This window comes from Oreochromis niloticus, linkage group LG6 (genome assembly GCF_001858045.2).
Source record: "Oreochromis niloticus isolate F11D_XX linkage group LG6, O_niloticus_UMD_NMBU, whole genome shotgun sequence".
Taxonomy (NCBI): Eukaryota; Metazoa; Chordata; class Actinopteri; order Cichliformes; family Cichlidae; genus Oreochromis; species Oreochromis niloticus.
Window position 1 is genome coordinate 19,392,524 of NC_031971.2, and position 20,642 is coordinate 19,413,165.

At 38.7% G+C, this 20,642-nt stretch overlaps 1 protein-coding gene across 1 annotated transcript; it reads right to left on the bottom strand.

The window, feature by feature from the left end:
- Window positions 1-769: 769 nt before the first annotated feature.
- Window positions 770-15,072, bottom strand: mttp (microsomal triglyceride transfer protein). The gene is made up of 18 exons (XM_005458713.4): window positions 15,012-15,072; window positions 13,610-13,797; window positions 13,286-13,429; window positions 10,787-10,894; window positions 10,581-10,697; window positions 10,344-10,483; window positions 10,113-10,263; window positions 9,347-9,504; window positions 8,278-8,446; window positions 7,979-8,086; window positions 7,615-7,827; window positions 7,325-7,536; window positions 7,118-7,215; window positions 6,842-6,963; window positions 6,526-6,753; window positions 5,245-5,369; window positions 2,014-2,184; window positions 770-1,926 (listed from the first exon to the last, which is right to left on the bottom strand). The coding sequence occupies exons 1-18, from the start codon at window positions 15,070-15,072 to the stop codon at window positions 1,779-1,781; spliced, it is 2,661 nt and encodes an 886-aa protein (XP_005458770.1). The 3' UTR covers window positions 770-1,778.
- Between the last annotated feature and the right edge of the window lie 5,570 nt (window positions 15,073-20,642).

Sequence of the window (20,642 nt, forward strand, 5' to 3'; positions counted from 1 at the left end):
TAGCCCAGTACTATAGCTACATTCCTCCTCATTTAACATCTTTGAATCAATTTCATTCCGCTTATCTAATTTTTTAAAAATGGATATATAAATAGAGTTTTTTTAAATGGTAGTATCATGCTTACTTAAGTAGCATAACTCTAAAGGTGTGTTTAATCAGGTGGCCGCAAACTTGATGACAAGCCCTGGGGCAGTGTTGTATTCATTTTTGTAATGATGAGGAGACTAATAAGACAAAATATTAAAGAACAGTCAATACTGAGCTCGGTTTTTGTTATGCAAGCTCAGTGGTGTTAACATGTAGGCTTTCTGAAAATATAAGTAGGTGATGTTACTTGAGGGTCTTTATCAAATTTAGCCAAATTTTGTGTAAGTTAGATTTTTATTTATCATGCAGTACCAACAGAGGAAATGAAGCAGTCCCACATTTATTCTGAAGCAACCGCAGCAAACAGAAAACTGGGAGTGCTGCAGATGTTACAGCTCCCAAAGAGCACTGGATTTTGAATACAGATTAACGTATTGAACTCTGAGTCAGTATTGGATAGCATAAAGAAACAGAAGACTACTTAAATTAACTAACTGCTGCTAGTTCTCCAAGATACCTAGAACTACATACTAGTTGCCAAATACTCAAGGAAGCTAAAGTTAATTTATGAAAAAGTTGCAATATTATTTTAGATTGTGCTTTCAACTGACAAGACAGTCCTATTTTATTTCTATTTGTGTTACTTTCCATGAACATAAGGACAAAAATTAAAACATAAAATAGTTTTTAGAAGCATCCTGAGTTTATTTTTGTCTCTAAAATGTTTGCGCAGCACTGTACATGCATACATTCAATCGCTTTCATGGGGTAAGTAGACAAATATAGCGACTTTAACATGTAAAACTGGTGGAGCACGGGCACAACAGATCAGAAATGTTGTGCATTATGTAAATTTGCTTCACTGAAAACTGAGTCAAAAAGCAACATATTTTCAGTGTGTACACTTTTTGTCAACCAATCTGTTTCCTTAACATGGAATCAAGTTCATGCTGTACCCAAACATTTTCAGACAAACATCAATTATATTCCTATACAAAAAAAAATAAAAATAAATTATGGTAATGGATTCACTTTTATGGATTCAGTTTTCATCTGATAATTCATAAAGTAATGACAAGGCTAACAAATCTGTTAACTTTGTAGGAGCAACTTAAATCTTCAACAAGATTGTAAAAGACTGAATTAATTGAGAGCATTACCCTGAAGTTATTTCAAGCCTGTCAAGGGTTATACAGTGATGTAAAACAATAAACTGCTCCTCTTTAAAATACATTTAATTTAAAAAAAAAAGAAAAGAAAAGAAGAATTGGTTCAGGAAAAGAGCACATGTGTTCTGAGTTAAATTGCGCTCTGAAGTCTGATATTTACACGTTCCTCTTTGCTGTAACTGTGTTGGAGAAGATTACAGTGGCACTATTCATGCTGAGTATTTCACATCATATAAAACATACATCTTGTATGTGCCCATCATAAATACATTTTCAAATAAATCCATAAAAACACAAAGAAAGGATCCCTGATTGGAAACAAAAGGTTGAATTACAATGACTTAAATACTCACAGGAATGTAAACATTGCATGTGTTGTTAATAAAAAAAAATGCACCACTTTTCTTTTCTTATGGTCTTTTACTGCTTTTTCACAACCTGCTTTGTCACACCAGAGGTGTGGCTGCTGTCCCTGAATGCAGTGAAGCACTTGGGCATTTTGAAATCTGACGGCTTCTTTTTTACCAGTTGGAGTCGAAAACCCTCTTGCACATGTTCGAGTTCTCCTGGTGAAGAGGGAATTCGGAACCAGGAACGAGTGTCTTTTTGCTTTTGCGAGATACAACACTCTTCCCTGATGGCAGGCTCTCATACTTGGTCAGGTATTCACTGAAGGAAGAGCATTACAAAAAAAAAAGTTAAGTAATATAAGAGATTATTCAAAGATGGCAACAATTCTTTTTTTTTCTTTAATACCTGACTGGGAAGGTAGATTTGTCCATCTGCATGCACACCAGGAAGGGGTATTCTGAGAACTGGACGGTGGTGATGAAGTCCAGTGATGCCTCTGTATCAAAGCTGACCTCCACACCTGCTCTTAAAAAGTCCATGTCCACAGTAACGTTGCCAGTGATGACTAATGCTCCTCTGAAAACACAGCCAAATCAAAACAATGTGTTCAACAGACAATGCTGGGACTCTGGGCTTTGCAAGTCTGAAGTGGGAATTTGGATGGACTTTCTTATTTTATTTTATTTTTACTACTTTCTACATTGTAGATACATACTGAAGACATCTAATATATGAAGCAAGATATATAGAATTATGTAGCAAAGGGAAATCCTTAAAGGTCTCCATGATCCTTAAGGGAGATCCTTAAAGTAGCCACCCCCTGCTTTGTTGAAAGCACTGCAAACCCTTGGCCTTCTCTCAGTGAGCTTCAGGATGTAGTCACCTGAAATGGTTTCACTTCACAGGTGTGCCTTGTTCATTTGTGGAATTTCTTGCCTTCTTAATGGGGTTGGGACAATTAGTTGTGTTGTGCAGAAGCCAGGTTGGTACACAGCTGATTGTCCCAATTTGACAACTTTTAGAATTCATATTATGGCAAGAACCAATCAGTTAAGTAAAGAGAAACGACAGTCCATCATTACTTTAAGAACTGAAGCTCAGTCAGTCCAGAAAATTACCAAAACTTTGAATGTGTCCTCAGGCGCAGTCACCGCACCCCATCTCTACATCAGCTGTTCAGAGGAGTCAGGGCTTTATGGTCAAATAGCTGCTAAGAAACCACTACTAAGGAAAAGCAACAAGTAGAACAGATTTGTTTGGGCCAAGAAACACAAGGAATGGACATTAGACCGTTCGAAATCTGTGCTTTGGTCTGGTGAGTATTTGTGCGACGTAGAAAAAGTGAACGGATGGTATCTAGATGCAAGGTTCCCACTGTGAAGCATGGAGGAGGAGGTGTGATGATGTAGGGGTGCTTTGCTGGTGACATTATTCAAAATTGAAGGCACACTGAATCAGCATGGCTACCACAGCATCCTGCAGCGACATGCCATCTGGTTTGTGTTAAGTTGGACCATCATTTATTTACAAAAGGACAATGACTTCAAACACACCTCCAGGCTGTGTAAGGGCTATTTGACGAAGAAGGAGAGGGATGTAGTGCTGCACCAGATGGTCTGTCCTCCACAGTCACCTGACCTTAACTCAATCGAGATGGTTTGGGATGAGATGGACCCAAAAGGGTCAACCAGTGCTCAGCATCTCTGGGAACTCCTTCAAGACTGTTGGAAAACCATTTCAGGTGACTACCTTATGAAGCTCATCGAGAGAATGCCAAGAGCGTGCAAAGCAGTAATCAAAGCAAAGGGTGGCTATTTTGAAGAATTGAAAAAATAAAATGTGTTTTGAGTTATTTCACATTTTTTTGTTTACTGAAATTGAAATTTCATATATGTTCCTTCATAATTTCGATGCCTCAAGTGAGAATCTACAATGTAAATAGTCATGAAAATAAAGAAAAACCATTAAATCAGAACATGTGTCCAAACTTTTTACTGGTAGTGTATGTGCAATGATTTCTGTGTAAACTTCTTCTCTGCATCAGAAAATATTTTCCTTGTAGAAAAAGTAAAAAAAAATCATATAAAATTTCAGTGTCATAAGGCAGGGCAGGAAAACTCTTTGAGCCCCACTCCATGGAATGGAAAACTTTAAACCACAGTAGTTGCAATGTGCAAAGTTTGCAGTGACAGTAGGAGAGACCTGACCTCGTTTAGTGGGGCCCCCATCTGACTCCACTCCCTCCCACTGGAAGTGGAGTGCATGATTCTGTTTAAACAAACCTAATGACAGCGAGGAAAACCATTTAGTAAAAAAAGCAGTTAACCTTCTGAGAGTGAAAAAATAGCGAAACTTTGGTGAGTGTAGCTGATAATTAAATATAATGCTAAATAACTAAAAGCTGTCTAGTCTATCATTTACTGTTTGGCAGAGGTGCTTCTATTACATAACTTCCACTAGCATCTCAATATTTTATTTTCTCTACTTTGACTTTAACGTTCGTGAAATTTGTTAGTTAGATTAGCCACCTCTGTTGGCCATGACACGTCACAGTCGAGTGAGAATTGTTTTCTTCATGTCAGATTATTTATAACACAGTGGTGATGAATGCTTGTTGGAGGTGAACCCTGTGAACAGACTATAGAACCACCAGTGACTATAATCTGCTTCTCCTTCTAACATGCTATCAACGCACTGGTCATACCACCAGTATAAGCCTACTTCTTGGTGTGGTTTATCACATGAATGAGGATAAAGTGAACAGAAGTCAAGCAAGTTTCAGTTAAGAAGACAGTCACAGAGGGGAAAGGTACATACATAAGCCCAATCCCAATGTCTATCCTAATGCCTGGGCACTAAATAGTCAAAACTTTGCTCATGTAGACATGGTGAGATGCCAATGTGGCTTGTTCTGTTTCTATAGATAGTCTGCCACTCTATTATCAGAGTGGAAGAGGTACAGCTATGCTGATCCATTCACCTGCCTCTGCCATTCCCCTGCACACAAACAGTCCTGAAGTCCAACTTCAAGTTGCGAACACCTCTCCAAACAATGGTCTACAAACCAAGGCATTGTTTCTGACATCATCATCACAGTGAATCACTCTGAAGCTTCTCTTTATTCACTTAATTAATTAATTAACCAGCTCTGGGACTCAAGTTTAAACATACGCAGGCCATGAGCACTGATGTGCAGCCCATCAAACCACATGTGAATATTAAAAATCTGTAGCATTACTCTTTCATCACCGGATGCCGAGAGCTACCTGATACCAACCTGATGATGTGCAGTTACTGTTGTGCATTGACTGTAATGTTTTTAAAATAGAGAACCAGACAGACCTGATGTCATAGCCACACAACCCTACCAGTGAGACAGGAGTGAAGCACAATACTGGAGCAAATCCAAAGTGCAGATGGAACAAATGAATCAGGCAACACTTATAGACCGTCTAAAGTTCATGTAAATCCAACATCAACAGAAATCTATTTGCAGTGGAGTGATGTGGTTTAGAATCGACGTTCAGTTGCAGAGAGTGTTTTCTAAGAACTGTCTGTCTATCAAAAGGCTCTTTGTGCTGTGTTGTATGCTGTTTTATGGTAAAAGTTGTTTATTTCAATGTTTTGGGGATGTACCTGTTGTTGACGCTGGTCTTGGACTCTCTGTACCACAGACTGATCTCCATGCCTCCAGAAATGTCAATGGCGAGACCTCCTTGAAACTCCGCACTTGCCTTCAGACCAGACTGGAGCTGGATGACCTGAAGGACAACAAATAAGAGGAAATCCCACAATGGATGCTTAATTGAAATTAAGATAGTTTGCAAAAAAAAAAAAAAAAAAAGAAATGTGAGTCTTTCTAGATATTAAGTGCTGTAAGCATGTGGAAATTAACCCTAGGAAAACAAGAAAATTGTTTTCTAGTTTAAACTTCATATCACATTTATTCTTTGTGTATATTAGGCCAGAAAATGAGAAAAAAATACACCAAACCATATTAACTCTAAGTCTTCATCACATTTTGACAAACATATAATTATATATCTGAATTATATATCAGTCATGAATGAGAATGAATCACTTCTACTACCCAAACTAACAATAGTTTATTAAGTCGACAACATAAATACTCATAAGCTGAAAAAAATAAAATGATCAATGATTGAATTCAGTCCAAAACAGAAAATAATAATGATCAACTTAGCTTTTGTATACACAGAAATATTCTAGATTTAAATCTTCTTTTGTAGGAACTAATGAGCTTGTCACAGCCACAGACAGGAAGTAACCCTGAAGTCAGAATCGATTCCATGTATTTCCACCGAAAAGCTAATACTACAGGTCCAAAAGGGATAGAGTAACACAAACCTTATGTGATATGAAAGTAAAATTTAAAAAAGCACTGTTTTTAAAATAGCACCTGTTTCACAATACCTCATCCTTGTATCAGCTTCACACATTTAGACCCTATTCGCACTTGCGTCATTCACCTCAACAGCTGGAGTTATTAAGTGTGACCCGTTCCTCTCTGTGTCTGTGTACACATACTCGTTGCATCTGACCAAGTGAAAAAGACGTGTGTTGCCCAGCATGACTCATGTGAGCTTTTTCTGCCCTGCCTCCTCTATGCTTTCTTAACATTTACGTTAAGTTTGACTTCAGCGTTAAGCCTCTCCAGCCTCCGTCTCCAGTGTCAAAGTCTGCTTATTGCACTCTTAGTCATCCACGTGGCAACATGATGTAGCAACAATGACGGCACTTCTGACTTCACACAGAGTGTACACGTGTATATTTTTAAGTTGTGATCAGTGCTGCTTTTCCTTGAACAGAGTGAACTACAATCTGCAAATCTGACACTGTTTTTGAAGGAGAGGAAAGACTTCTGGGAACAGCTGATGAGTGTGATTGGGATCTTACCTCAGAATGATCCGAGAGCAGGATGAGACCCTTCACGACATTCATGGGGTCTCCGGTCATGGAGAACATTTTAGACATGAGGTCACTGTAACCCTTGAAGAAGGTGACGGGTCGCAGCTGGATGTCAAAAAGCAGAGCCGACATCCCGGCAAATGACTCCAGGTCTTCCTCCCCCTCATCAGGTGTGGCAGCAATCAGAGACTCCAGACCCTGGGCCTCGATCGCCACCTGGAAGAGAAATGTTCCCATTTATCTCAGTAATTCGCTCTATTTTTGAGGATTCTGTGATTTTATGAAACTCTTTGAGTTGGTTCACCTGTAATCCATGTAGCATTGCTTCGTTAGTAGCACCAAAAATATTCATGTTGCTTCTTCTGAGGATCCCAGAGCCTGAATATAAGATGTCCAAACTGTATGTGGAGGTCAGATCGGAGGACTCTGTAGGGAGCAAGACATTAGAAGTACTCAGTTAGTATGCATGTAACTGTGTTTGCTTAAAAAAATAGTCAAAGATGGATTTTTTCTTTAATTAAGATGACTTACTTTTTATATTTCATCACAATTAAAAAATATGTAATTTTTTGTCACTTACGAGCCATGAATCCTGAAAATGCAGATGATGATCCAACCTTTGCAAAGCGGTCATAGTTATGAGAAATCATGTCCTTCATAGCATGCCGTAGCACTTTGCTGAAAAAAATTGGGAAACATATTTAACAGTTTTAACATATCGTCATCATGTAACTGTCAAGTCCTTTTGAGCTATGATGCACAGACAGGTTATTTTCCTGTAACACACCTGGCAGGCATCTGGAAGCGGAGGATGTCCTGGATCTTTGACAGCATGTACTTGTTCATTTCATGTGGCAGGTTTCCGATGGACAGAAGCAGATTCTTCACCTCCATGTATGTGGGGTTGCTACTGAGAATGACGTCAGCAGCGGCAGCTCTCACATTTTTCTCATAGATGCGGCGATTCTGGTGATAAACCCTGTTGACTGTTTGCTTGACCTAAAAAAAAAAGATTAGCTGGCAGGAAAGTATTTTGGTGTGTAATTATTTAACCACAGAGTAACATTCGATTCGTACCTCACTGGTCATGAGATTCACATCATATCTCTGCAGGGCAGTGAGGGCAATGGTGCTATAGGCTCCCACTTCTGATTCAGCATATTTTGTGAAGATAGGAATGGCCTCAGGCAGGAGAGAGTTTTTTAGGGCCAAAAGGTACATCTGGACCTCCGACTCAACCGTCGTGCTGTCGGGACCGTTCAATATCATCTTCTTGACCTGCTCCACGGTCTGAGGGACAAAGATGTAGCAGAAAAATCATCAGTTAGCTGTTGATTATTTTTATTGCATTTGTAGTATATTCCAGTATGTAGGGTACACTTTCTGGTCCTTAAGAAATGCTGGGTTTTGTTCAGTGTCACTTCTTCTTTAGATGACTCACAGGTAACTTGCAGCCTCCTTTCTGGCACAGTTTGTGGACCAAGGCTCCCATAATGATCACCACAGATTCTTTGATGTCAGTACTGCCGATCTTCCCTTTAGAAATATCCTGAAAGGGAAATGTTCCTTATAACAATTTGCTGAAAACTCTGACTGCTGGCAGGTAACTTAAGCAAAATTATTCTTTGTTTACAACCAACTGGGAGTGAATCCTGCATTATTATCTTATTACCTAGAGGTCACCTGTTTCTTACGATACGTTCTAAGTGGGAGAAATTCTTACACTTTGCTTTAACTCACCAGCAGGGCCTGGAGCATTCTCTCATTGGGATGTGAAGCAAAGCCACATGCATAGAGAAACCTCTCCTGCAGAACCAAACCTTTGGCATCAGTGAAGTTAAGGAATTCCAGCATGGCATCCAGGGATTCAGAGGTCTGGGAGGATGTTACAGCATCAACAACCTGAGGTCTGATACCAGCAGAAAGAAGTTAAACAGAGCAGTTAATAAAGAGGAAATAAGATGCAAAAAAAAAAAAAGAAAGATGAGCCAGATGCTTTCAAAAGATTAGGCACTGGAAATCGTGTGGCGACTTTTTTAAACTACATGAGTGATGTTGAGGCAGGAGGTGCCACAGTCTTCCCTGACTTTGGAGCAGCAATCTGGCCTAGAAAGGGAACATCGGTGTTCTGGTTTAATTTGTTCAGGAGCGGAGAGGGAGACTATAGGACCAGACATGCAGCCTGTCCTGTCCTAGTAGGAAGCAAATGGGTCTCAAATAAGTGGATTCATGAGCGAGGTCAAGAGTTCAGAAGACCCTGTGGCCTGACAGAAGTGGACTGAAACTGACTTTACTCCTACACAGCACCCCGTGCTATCTTGCATAGATAGAGCGCTTTAGGTTGAAGTTGTAAAATGTTGCTTTTTTTGTTTCTTTCTTTGGGTTTTGTTTGGGCAGCACGGTGGCACAGTGGTTAGCACTGTTGCCGCACAGCAAGAAGGTCCTGAATTCAATTCCACCATCAGGCCGGGGTCTTTCTGTGTAGAGTTTGCATGTTCTCCCCGTGTTTGCGTGGGTTCTCTCCGGGTACTCCGGCTTCCTCCCACCGTCCAAAGACATGCAGCTTGTGGGGATAGGTTAATTGGATAATTCAAATTGCCACTAGGTGTGAATGTGAGTGCGAATGGTTGTCTGTTCCTGTGTGTTGGCCCTGCGACAGACTGGCGACCTGTCCAGGGTGTACCCCGCCTCTCGCCCTATGACAGCTGGGATAGGCTCCAGCGCCCCCGCGACCCTGAAAAGGATAAGCGGAAGCAAATGGATGGAGCGAATGGATGGAAAAAAAAGATGGAGCAAGGCTCTCACTTACAGAGACGTCTTGCTGGCACTCTTCAGCACTTTGAGGATCTCGTCCTTGGGCGCCTTCCTAATGGTCTGGATGAGGGCCAGGAAGCTCCGAGGAGCCCTGGCTTTGGACAGGCTCTCTGGCTCCAGCTGCTTCTTCTCAGCCTGCCAATGTTCGAAAAGCTAAGAGGAAGAACACAGGGGAGAGGGGATTAGAACACAGATCATCTTCACTTAGTAATTCACCAAGACTGTACTATTACAAGTCATTTTGTTTTAATGACTTGAACAGCTCAACTTGAAACCACTTTTCCTATTCAGAACAAGGTTTAAATGCATGGAAAGTGCTCCTGGAGAGGAAACACTAGTACAATACCTTTCCCTGTCCTGTTAGTACAAATTTAAAGAGACATGTTATTTATGTGAATAGAAATGCATAATAGTGAATTAATTCTCAGAGCCAGATAAGATATATTAGCTACACATGGGTCATAATAATATAACAAAAGAAATGAAAAAAGATGAAATATTCAGATCAATTACATTTTATTTACAGTATATAGCACCAAATCAAAACAACAGTTGCCTGAAGGCATTTTACAGGGAGAGAGCCCCAACAATCAGGCGACTCCTCTTATAAGGGGAGAGGAAGGAACAACTGCCTTTTGACAGGAAGAACCCTCTGGCAGAACCAGGGTCAGGGAGGAGCCGCCATCATCAACTATAGCATCCATGAGAACAAAGCTGTGTGACAGTGAAGATTTGGTGCCTGTAAGTAAACAGTTACTCACCGATGGGCAGCCTTTGCACTCAGATTTGACCTTCTCAGCCGCAATACCAACAGCTGCCAGTTTGGTATCCATTGACTTGACAACCGCAGCAGCATCTTTCCCAGCAGCCTCCAGTGGTCCTGCCTCTGTACCAACCAATTTCAGGCTTTGCCTGGCACAGAAGGAAGTACAATTTGAAGTGTGCAGTTATAAAACATGGAAGCTCAGATGAATTCCAGTCAGAGTACTTACTTGGACACGACTTTAGCTGCAACAGATCTGCGAGCATTAACAGCCAGGGAGTGTGTTTCTTCAGCCTCAGCTGAGCGTATGAAACCATTTTCAAGTGTGAACACTGTAACAGAACTGGCCTTCCTACTCACACCCAGGACCTGGAGGGGGCGGGATTCAGAAATACTTCAGAAATCAGCTTGCAAAAGTTAATGTTTAGTATGGTTAGAGTTGGAGTTGTTCTGGATATTGACTGACCTTACTGTGAGTGGTAAATCCAGTCTCTTCTGTCTTACATGTCTCTAGATTCTTGGTTCTTGTTACTTGACCTTTTACTGCCTTGTACTCAACAGTACACCTCCCAGACACATCATTCTGTTGAAACAGACAGCTTGTTTTTATTAGTAACGTGCATGGATGTAAGTTAAAAATGATTGTGAAATGGTGATTAGTTTGTTACTAACCTCTACAACCTTCCCAGTACTGAGCTGCACTTGCAGCAGGCTGGCCAGGCCTCGTTTTAGATTCTTGACTGTTGCAGGTTCTGACCGGTAGGAATAAAATGCTTTTGCCTACAGTGTAGATGTAAAAAGAAAGCAACATGTCAGAGCAGAATTTTATGCTCTCAAACAATGCATATCAAACTGCACCAGCAGTTAAAATAGCAACTGAGGCAAACAACCTTCTGTTTTGTGCATGCTGCAACTGACAATGGCTTTACAGGTGTCAGTTTTCCTTTGCACACTCGTGTACAGAAACATGTGTGCATAGTTGTGACATCAGGGACTATTTACATTACGTGCAGGCAGAAGCGCTGTTCTTAGAAGTGCAGATAAAAAAATTTAAAAACTTAGAATGACTTTAGCATTAGCACATAAAATAATTAAAAGAGCTGAAGGAGAAATAGTATAATGAGATGTTATAATACATTTTCAAATCATTCTAGTTTAAAATATATCACACATCATACATCTACTTTCAACATAAACAAACATACTAGAAGTCTGGAAGTTACTTGAAAGTTGAGTATGTTGAATCAATTGAAAAGGAAAAATGTCAGGTCTTTGAGGGGCACACTGAGCGATCCAGGCTGTTTTTAAATCACCTCAAATGTATTATTGATGTTGTAGATACATGCAACACATGGCACACGGTGCTCTCAGATATGTTGTGAATCACGTGGCTGTATCACTCTCAGGCTTTTTGGTAAACAGACTTGAAATGATTTAGATCAGCCTGACCATATATTTAAATTTATCACACCACAAATTTCTCCAATGAGGCTTCAGTTTGGCTCAATAATGGACTTTGACTCTTAGTCATGAGTTTAGGGATCAGCCAGTTACATCACCCTACAGTGTCTCCTTTACAGTATGTAATTTATTTGTGGCCCCCAACCACAATATCAGATAGGACCACCATAAATAGCCACTCCACCGCTACTCTGTGTATTTTTCCTGCCACAGCTTGCCATCAGTAAAAATAAACTAACAACACCAAGGGAGACACTCTTCTATCGTATTTCAGACACACTTAAAACTTTACTCCAAACTGGATCTGAGGTGATATTTTAGTTAACATGTGTGAGGCTTTCTTGAATCCTGTTATAGAAGTTACAGATCAGTACAAGACACAAATTTAAATATGTTCGGATGAAGTATGGCATCCATGTCTACCAGTGAAGGCAATGTCTGAAACCAGTATGAACAACACACAAAAATCTCTTCACTGACTGCACCACACACTGGGTGTGAGAAATAACTGCATCACTATTTTTTTTTTTTTTTTTTTTTTGCTTTTTTTAAAGAGGTCCTTCAAAATGTTTTAATGTGTTAATGGTGTAATTTTTTTCAAAATGAAAAATGCAAAAATACTAGAATTTAAAAAATAAATTATTACAAATATGTTAAAACATATGAAAAGTTCAAAGAATTGTTACAAATTATTATCAGCAAAAAAATCAAAAATAAATATGAACATATTATAAAATATTAAAATTAAAAATGTAAAAGTTATAAAGATATAAAAAATATTGAAAAGAGCAAATATAATCATGCCAGATAGTTACATAAAAAAAACTTTTAGTTTTGTTTTGTCTGCAAATTTTATATTTTGGATTGTCTCAGTTTTCACATATTAAAAAATGTGTTAAAAACAAATCAAAATTTAAAACATTTGAAAAATACAGAAAAAACCCCACAAAAATCATTTTTTAATTATATTATCATCTATCTTTTCTATTTGTCTATCTAGTCAGGTTTTTCTAGATGAGCAGTTTTTATATATTTTGTATAATTTATTTCATTGACATTTAACTTTCAACCTTTTTTGCAGGTTGCTCTCTCTTCTTATCTGTAGAACACACTGCTTCAAACAAGTTATCTCATTGGATTATTGCAGGTCTTTGTATTATACTGTATTGCATTGCAGTGTATACATTTTAATACATTGTTAAATTTGACAATTATTCAAATGAAAACTGGTTACAAAGTCTTATTAGATTTGTTTTAACAAACTGGCAACATGAAAGTTCAACCAGTCTCATTACGCTTCATGAGCCTTGCAATTTATGTGCTCGTCTAAAGTATAAAGCTTTGAAACCGACATATAATAATTATTAAAGTTTTAAGCCCAAAGTCCCTGTTTTAGTCAGGCCCCATCATTCATTCATTTATTGACCCTTTGAACCAGCTGACCTTTGCACATGCACACACACATCTGTCTGGTATTTCCGCTGCCAGCATCATCACTTCAGTATAATGAAAGTATGCTCATTAACTCTCTGATGACAGCAACAATGCTGTGAGTTCTGCAAGGACAGCACTGACTTTCTATCACTGCCTATATCAGCATGCCTTCCATTTAAAAGAAAAGAAGAAAATAATGATTGTCATTTCAGAAATGCTGACAATTACATTAGATCAGAGATTCCTTTAAAGGTACAACAGTGGCAGTTTTCTTACCTTTCCATTTTTTAGATGCACCAAGAAAGGCTTTGTTAGAGCTGCTAGTTTATTTTTTCCCAAAATACTTTTGGTTGTGGATCCATGTAGGATGTTCTTTTTCTCTGATCTGGGCGACACAGGCTCTATCCTCAAATTTGAGATCTGTTAAAGAGAGATTGATTAATTATAACAAAAAGCTGGCATCCTTTTCTTTTCTTCTTTTTTTATCACAAGTTAGCTTGAGTAAGACTTTTTATTCAAATGAATTTGGAGTTAACATTAAATTAATGTACGACATAATCGCATCATGTCCTCTCTCAGCATAGATTCGGGTCAACATACCGCCAGTTGAATCAGCTGGTCATCCTTGTTGGTCTGATCTCTCCAAACCAGGTTAACATTCACATCACTTGAGATCTTGTAGCCAGCACTGCCCTCTTTTGACCCTCTGACTCTGTCTACCAGAACCTCAGTGGTGTAGCTGAATTTGTACAGCTGGTTGTTGTTCAGTCGAGGTCCAGCAGCAGCACCTGAAGAAACACAGGAAGCACAGCTGGTGAACAAACATCGGGTTACGATCATCTATGAAAAGACTTTTAGCTCAGACAATGTGTCATTATTATGATTATGATTACTATTATTATCATGAGAGTGAAATAGTAATCCACCACTTCAAAAATCAAGTGTTTGTCATTTTTAAGAGAATACAGCTGTGTGTAGTTAAATCATTGAAGCTCCAAATTCTAACATTTGAGGAATAGTTGCTGATAAGCTGATAGTGTTTCTCAGAAAATCACATCAATAACACAACAGCTCAAGTTTGTAGAAAGTCTAAGACATAATTTGGTCATTTATTTCATTTGAAAAGTTTCTGCTTAGTAGAAAACTTTAAATGCCATCAAATCAATGGCTTTTAGAGTGATTATTAAAACACTTAGAGGAAGTGATGTGCAGATTTGAAAGTTTAGAGCTTTTAATTTAACTTCAGAGCAATGTGGAGATGAACTGAGGTGCTGCATACACTGCCACTTATATCAAAGTAACATGTTCATATTAACAAAATATATTTTGCAACAAATTCCCTGTTATAAATGGACATACTGAGATGGGATGCCTCTCTTTGCTCAAACAAATGCATAGTGGGTACATTTGTAGAGCTGTTGTGATTCAATCAGCGGTCATTTAACTGGGTGTGCTCCAAGTGAGAGAAGATAAAACTCTCTCCCGGGCTCTATTAGTGACACCCTTTATGAGATTTCTCCACAGGGGAAGACAGACTGACGTGTCAGTATTTGATTTCATCATGGGTCACTGTGCACCCTGAAGCTGATTCGATCAGTTCGTGGATCTTTTTGTTCCCTGGGAAACCTCATAGGATTTTTCAGAGAGATATGTTATGTCTCCTTTACGTCTTATCAGCTGGTGATTTCAACAAACAGCACTATATTGGAAGCCACTCCACAAATGAATGAATGTGGTGGCTGTTTTCCTGCCAGCATTCATTCATTTTTGTGCCTTTGAAAGTTTCAGCGTCTCAGAGGCAAAAAGCAAGGAACAACTTAGAAAGCCCATCAGTAACTTACAAACATTTCTTTTCTGTAGAAAACAGCAAAGCGCCAGAGTTTTGACCATTTCCTACAAATTAAGATATCCATCTTCTAGTTCCAAATAAACTCAATCAGGCTTCACTTTAGCTTTCCTCTAAACATCCCCAAAGTCCCCTCAGAAAAACGCATCAACTCACCTTTGGCAGAAGCTGAGACAGATGAGGCTGCACAAATCAAGAACACAACAAAAGTCAGCATTGTGTGTCCTCTCTCTGCAGCCAGATGAATTTAAAAATAGGAGTCAGTGGATGAGGTGGCACCACAGGGCCAAAAAAAAGAAAGCAAAGTAGCTCCAAGCTTCTTCTGCTTTGTTTTATCGGAGCGGAGGGCAGACTCCAAACTCCACGCTCAAGTACTAAGTACGAGATAACCAGCAAATCATTAACCTCAGCAGCACAGGTTTGACAGGAACATCTGCTATCCACAGACGCAGCCATGTGTCCCCTTTTTAATGCGGCGGTGCAGCGTCTGAGTCTGCGCGAGGGCTTAATCAATGAGACGGGGTTATCTGATTGACTCAAGTCATCAAGTAAGTGAGACATGCCGTCTGATTTATTTCAGCTCCCCAGTTTATTCCCCTCACTGATCAGCAGAGTAAAGTTACTTTAAAAAATAAAAGTGCGAAAATATCAGAATGAGCCCGACAATGAGTTTAAGAGAACGAGGGAGAGGTCCTCGCGTTAAACACCTTTCACCTCATTTCATCTGCAGTGAACAGTCAAGACTTTGTCGTCGAGTCTTGGTTGGAGGAAATGGGCAGTCTGTCGGAGAAACCAGCCCCGTAGCTCAGATTACAGCATCTCAGTGTGGGCTGTAAAAACGCAAATTTCTGCTGTGGGCCCGAATATTTCGTGTGTGGGTTATTGCAGCGATATATAACTGTACATGTGTAGTTTCCCTTGTGCAGATGCATTCATTGGTGCAAATCTCAGTCTGTTTAATGAAAGCCGCTGTTGATTAAGGACCTACCAATTGGAATGGCTCCTGTAGGCCAGACTGTGTTTCAGCTGAGATCCGTTTAGATATTTACTGTTTATTTGGCTGTTTGTTTCCTAGCAGAGCCTGAACACTAAAAAAAAATATCGGTTGAATTAAAAAAATAATAGTTTCTAGTCATTGTATGAAAACACATCTAACACTTTGTGACTGTAAAGGGTTTTTTCTTTTAATTTTACAGCCTTGTTGTCTCCTGAACTTTCTCTTTATTGACAATAATAATAATAATAATAATAATAATAATAACAACAACAACAGGTTAATAAAAGTAATTTTATCACATATATCAATGTCAGAAGAAAAAAACTTCATAATCAAAAAAGCAAAACTCAAAATGAAAAATTAGCGCATTATTTGCTTGGCAGATGTGTTGTTGTGGAGAGAAAATGCAAGTATGAAAAATGTCCTTGTAGAAAATCATGCTGTGAAACAAGCCATGCCATTGTTATAACATTTACTACGTGGCTCCATTGGTAGTGGTTTACACATCTGCTAACAAGTCAAAGATCCCAGGTTTAATTCTGGAGACACACATCAGCAGGAGGTGGGTGCACAGTCACCCATATTTATTGTATTAATAAAAATAAAATAAAATCTGTCATGCGGAGCTACCTGCTGTGGTGACCTCTTGTGAATAAGGGAGCAGCTGGAAGTAGCCTTACAGAGATGAACCCCAAAATGTCTTTTTTTTAACCAGTAATAATAAAATATCTCATGGCTATTTTCAAATAAACAAGTGAATCCTGTTGCATCAACGCTGGATGCAGCAGTTCCAGTGTAGCAGTGGGGATGATGGTGATGATGATCAGTATGATGTATGATTTCTGTAAAATTAGATTTAAAAAATTACCTCTTTTTATTTCATAATTTACTGATAACAAACTCCAACAACTGGAAAGTAAATACTGTGAACTCTAGTCAGCAGCCAAAAAAGCTGTTAGGCTTTTCTGGTGGACTCAACATCTGTCACAGATTATCTGCAGATAAGTGAGAAGGATGTGTGTTATGGCCTGTGGCATACTGGCTAAAAGCAACAGTACAAACACATGTACAGAACAAACAAAACGAGTTCAGATACCTTAGATAAAGCAGGAAAAATTACAATAACAAGACCAAATAGGGCGGCTCTTTCAGACACAGATTTGACTAATGTCTTAATATCTCTTAATATTGCATACATATTCATTGTTAAAATTTAAACCTACACATTATTTAAATGTATTGGCTTGTTTTTCAAGTGAAAAAAAAATGATGTCTTGCCATAAGAATCCATCTATTTTCTTCAACTTATCCGGTTCAGTGTTGTGGGGATGGCTATCCCAGCAGTTATAGGGCAAGAGACAGGGTAAAACCTTGTACTGGTCACCAGTTTACTGCAGGAACAGCACAGAGAGACAGACCCTTCATGCTAATATTCACACCTATGAATTTTGACTTGCCAGTTAACCTAACCTGTGTGTGTTTTAGGATGGGGAGAACATGTAAACTCCAAACAGAAAGTCCCCAGCAAACTGGTGGATTCAAATACATCCACTTTCAACAGGTCAGCAGTCTATCATAGTGCTAACACAGAGATTTATAATCACATGTATGGGAATCACGAGTAAACCTAACAAGTATGTCTTTACTCTGTGGTAGGGAGCAGCGTACCCAGGGTGAACCCACGCAGAGAAAACAAGAACATGCAAACTCTGATTGATGCAAGATATTTTTATTAATAACAAACAGCAATTCCACTTATAGTTGTTACAGCTGGAGTTTATAGTTTCAGTTGCTGCATTTTTATGACATAGACATGAGTTTTAATTATTCAGTGACTTCTTTCACAACAAATTTCAGATGCTGGTGTCCTCACAATGCATAAAGGAGTTACGATTATGGTATTCATAGAAGAAGAATTATAGCCTTAGCATTTTTCTATCCACCAAGATTAGTTTAACGATTTATTGGTCAAAAACTGACAAAAAAGTCTTATAACTTAAAAAGTATTATTGCTACAAGTGTGGTGTGTATTGTCAATATACAGAAAGTACCATATAAAGATTTAAATTGTCATGTGATTTGACATCTGACCTCTCCTTCAAGGTCAAAATGATGATACGATAGAGAGTTATTTAAAGCTACGTTTCTTACTGCCATTGTTTATAGTGATAATTTCCAGGCTTATAGGAACGATATATGGGGATTCTAAATGTCACATTACTCTGGAGCTCTGACCTTTTCTTCAAGGTCAGATAAGGTCAAACTTTCACAAAATAAATATACTGTAATCTTTATATAAGTTATTCAATTCCAATTATTTACAAATCAATACCTCTTTTCCATCGCCCACTCCTACATAACATTAATCTAAAAAATCAAACAACATTCAAGTAAAAGTAAATACTGCCCAGAGTCTGAGCTGCCTTGGTGGAGGTTTGCTTTCTCAGTGTGCTTCTTGGAAATCTGGATTTAAAAAAACAAGAAACAAACTCCAAACAATGCCATTAGATTGGCACTCATAATCAAAGTACAGAAGAGTGAACACGTTTGAGAGGAAAACTGATTACTATTAACTGATTAGTGGGCACGTGTCAACCTTTTTTTCTCTTTACAGCCTGAAAAGGATCAAAAATCACACTGAGGCAGATAACACCCAATATATGCCAAAGGTCAGTTCCTGATAACTCAGAAAACAGATACTGCATGCTGGTTATCTGCGATATGTTGATAGAAAAATAAGTGTATGTGTGTGTGGTTCTAATCTAATTAACACATGTACCATTGCTCTCACTAACTATTCTGAAGGCTAACTTCATTATTGAATACACACCTAATTTGAGCATTTGTAATAGCTAAAATTTAATCATAAATAATTGCTGAGTAGCACAACTGAGAACACATAATGTACTGGTTACCGCTGGCTAGTGAACAACAATGACAGCAGCTAAGCGACATTGCAGTGTATGTTTTTTATGACAGTTAAATCAAGTTACATCAAACAAGTTTTACAGGATCCAAGAATTTTATTTTTAAAAGCCATATCTCATAGTTAAACTTTATTTTTCAGATATTATCCAAAATCAAACTTTATATTGAATTTTAAATGGTATGTTGTTACCTCCATGTGTTGACTTAATGGATTACAGGACATAATCAATAGTTTCAACTACATGTTGAACTGAGTGAGCTAAAACACTGAAAGGATCTCTTCTACCATGAACTCAAATTTTCTTTAAGGTCATTTAAAAGATGACTACTTAACTGTTTAATTCCAGCAGAACCTGAAACATGTCATGCTGTGTTGTCATACTCACCAGCTACCTTATTAGGTACCCCTTTTCAGCTTCTTGTTAATACAAATGTCTAATCAGCCAATCACACGGCAACTTTTAGGCATGTTGACATTGGTCAAGATGACCAGCTGAAGTTCAAACTGAGCATCAGAATGGGGAACCAAAAGTGAAATTTCTGGCACAACTTCACCTACTTCAAAGCTGTGTGAAAAAGATCAGCAACACATTAATAATTTATGATGCATTTTTTAAGCTTCAACATCATCAGAATGGGGACAAAGAAGCAATTTAAGTGACTCTGAACGTGGCATGGTTGATGGTGTCAGACAGGCTGATCTGAGTATTTCAGAAACTGTTGATACACTGGAATTTCTCCACACAACCATCTCTGGGAGTTTACAGAGAACGGTCTGAAACAGAGAAAATGAGCAGCAGTTCTCTGCATGAAGATGCCTTGTTGGAGGAGAATCACCCAACTGCTTCTAGCTGATAGGAAGGTAACAGTAGCTCAAATAACCACTTGTTGCAACCAAGGTCTGCAGAAGAACATCTCTGAACACACAACCTTTTAAATCTTGAAGCAGCTACAGCAGCAGAAGACCACACCAGGTGCCACTCCTGTCAGCAAACATCAGAAAACTGAGGCTACAATTCACAGATTCACCAAAATTGAACAACAGATGACTTGAAAAGCAGTTTTGATTCGGATCAGAATTTCTTGACAAACGTTTGTCCTTTTAGTATCAGCTAAACATATGTTGTTGCTGACCATGTCTATCCCTTTATGACCACAGTGTTTCTATCTTCTGATGGCTGCTTCCAGCAGGATAACACACATTATCACAAAGCTCAGATCATCTCAAACTGGTTTGCTGAACATGACAATGAGTTCATTGTACTCAAACGGCCTCCATAGTCAACAGAGCTCAATCCGAAAAAGTACCTTTGGAAGGTGGTGGGACAGGAACTTTACATCATGTATACAGCTGACAAATCTGCATCAACTGTGTGATGCTATCATGTTAATATGGACTAAAACCTCTGAGGACCTGAGCACCTTACTGATTCTGTGCCACAAAGAATTAAAGCAGCTGAAGGTCCAACCTGGTACAAGCAAGGTGTAACTAATAAAGTAACTGGTGAGTCATTTTCTTGACACAAGCCACAGCAGTGCTTTTGCTATTTTTTCTTTCCCACCCATATCAGGCTCACTTCTCTGCTAACATTATGACCTCAGTGAGGTAATAATCCTGTGGTTGTCGACCCCAGCATATGTTTTAATATCATTATTATTATTATTGCTTGAGTGTACCGCGCCTTTAGTCTCAGTATATGAAAAGCGTACGGAAATTAAACCTAAAACATGTGAAACTCACAGTTGGAGACCAGTTGGAGGGTTACAGTGGAAAAAAGGTCCAGCATAATATTTTGTTTTAAACACAAGATGGAGGTAGTGAGTTGTCAGTCACCCAGTCACACTGGAGTACAATTCCTCTG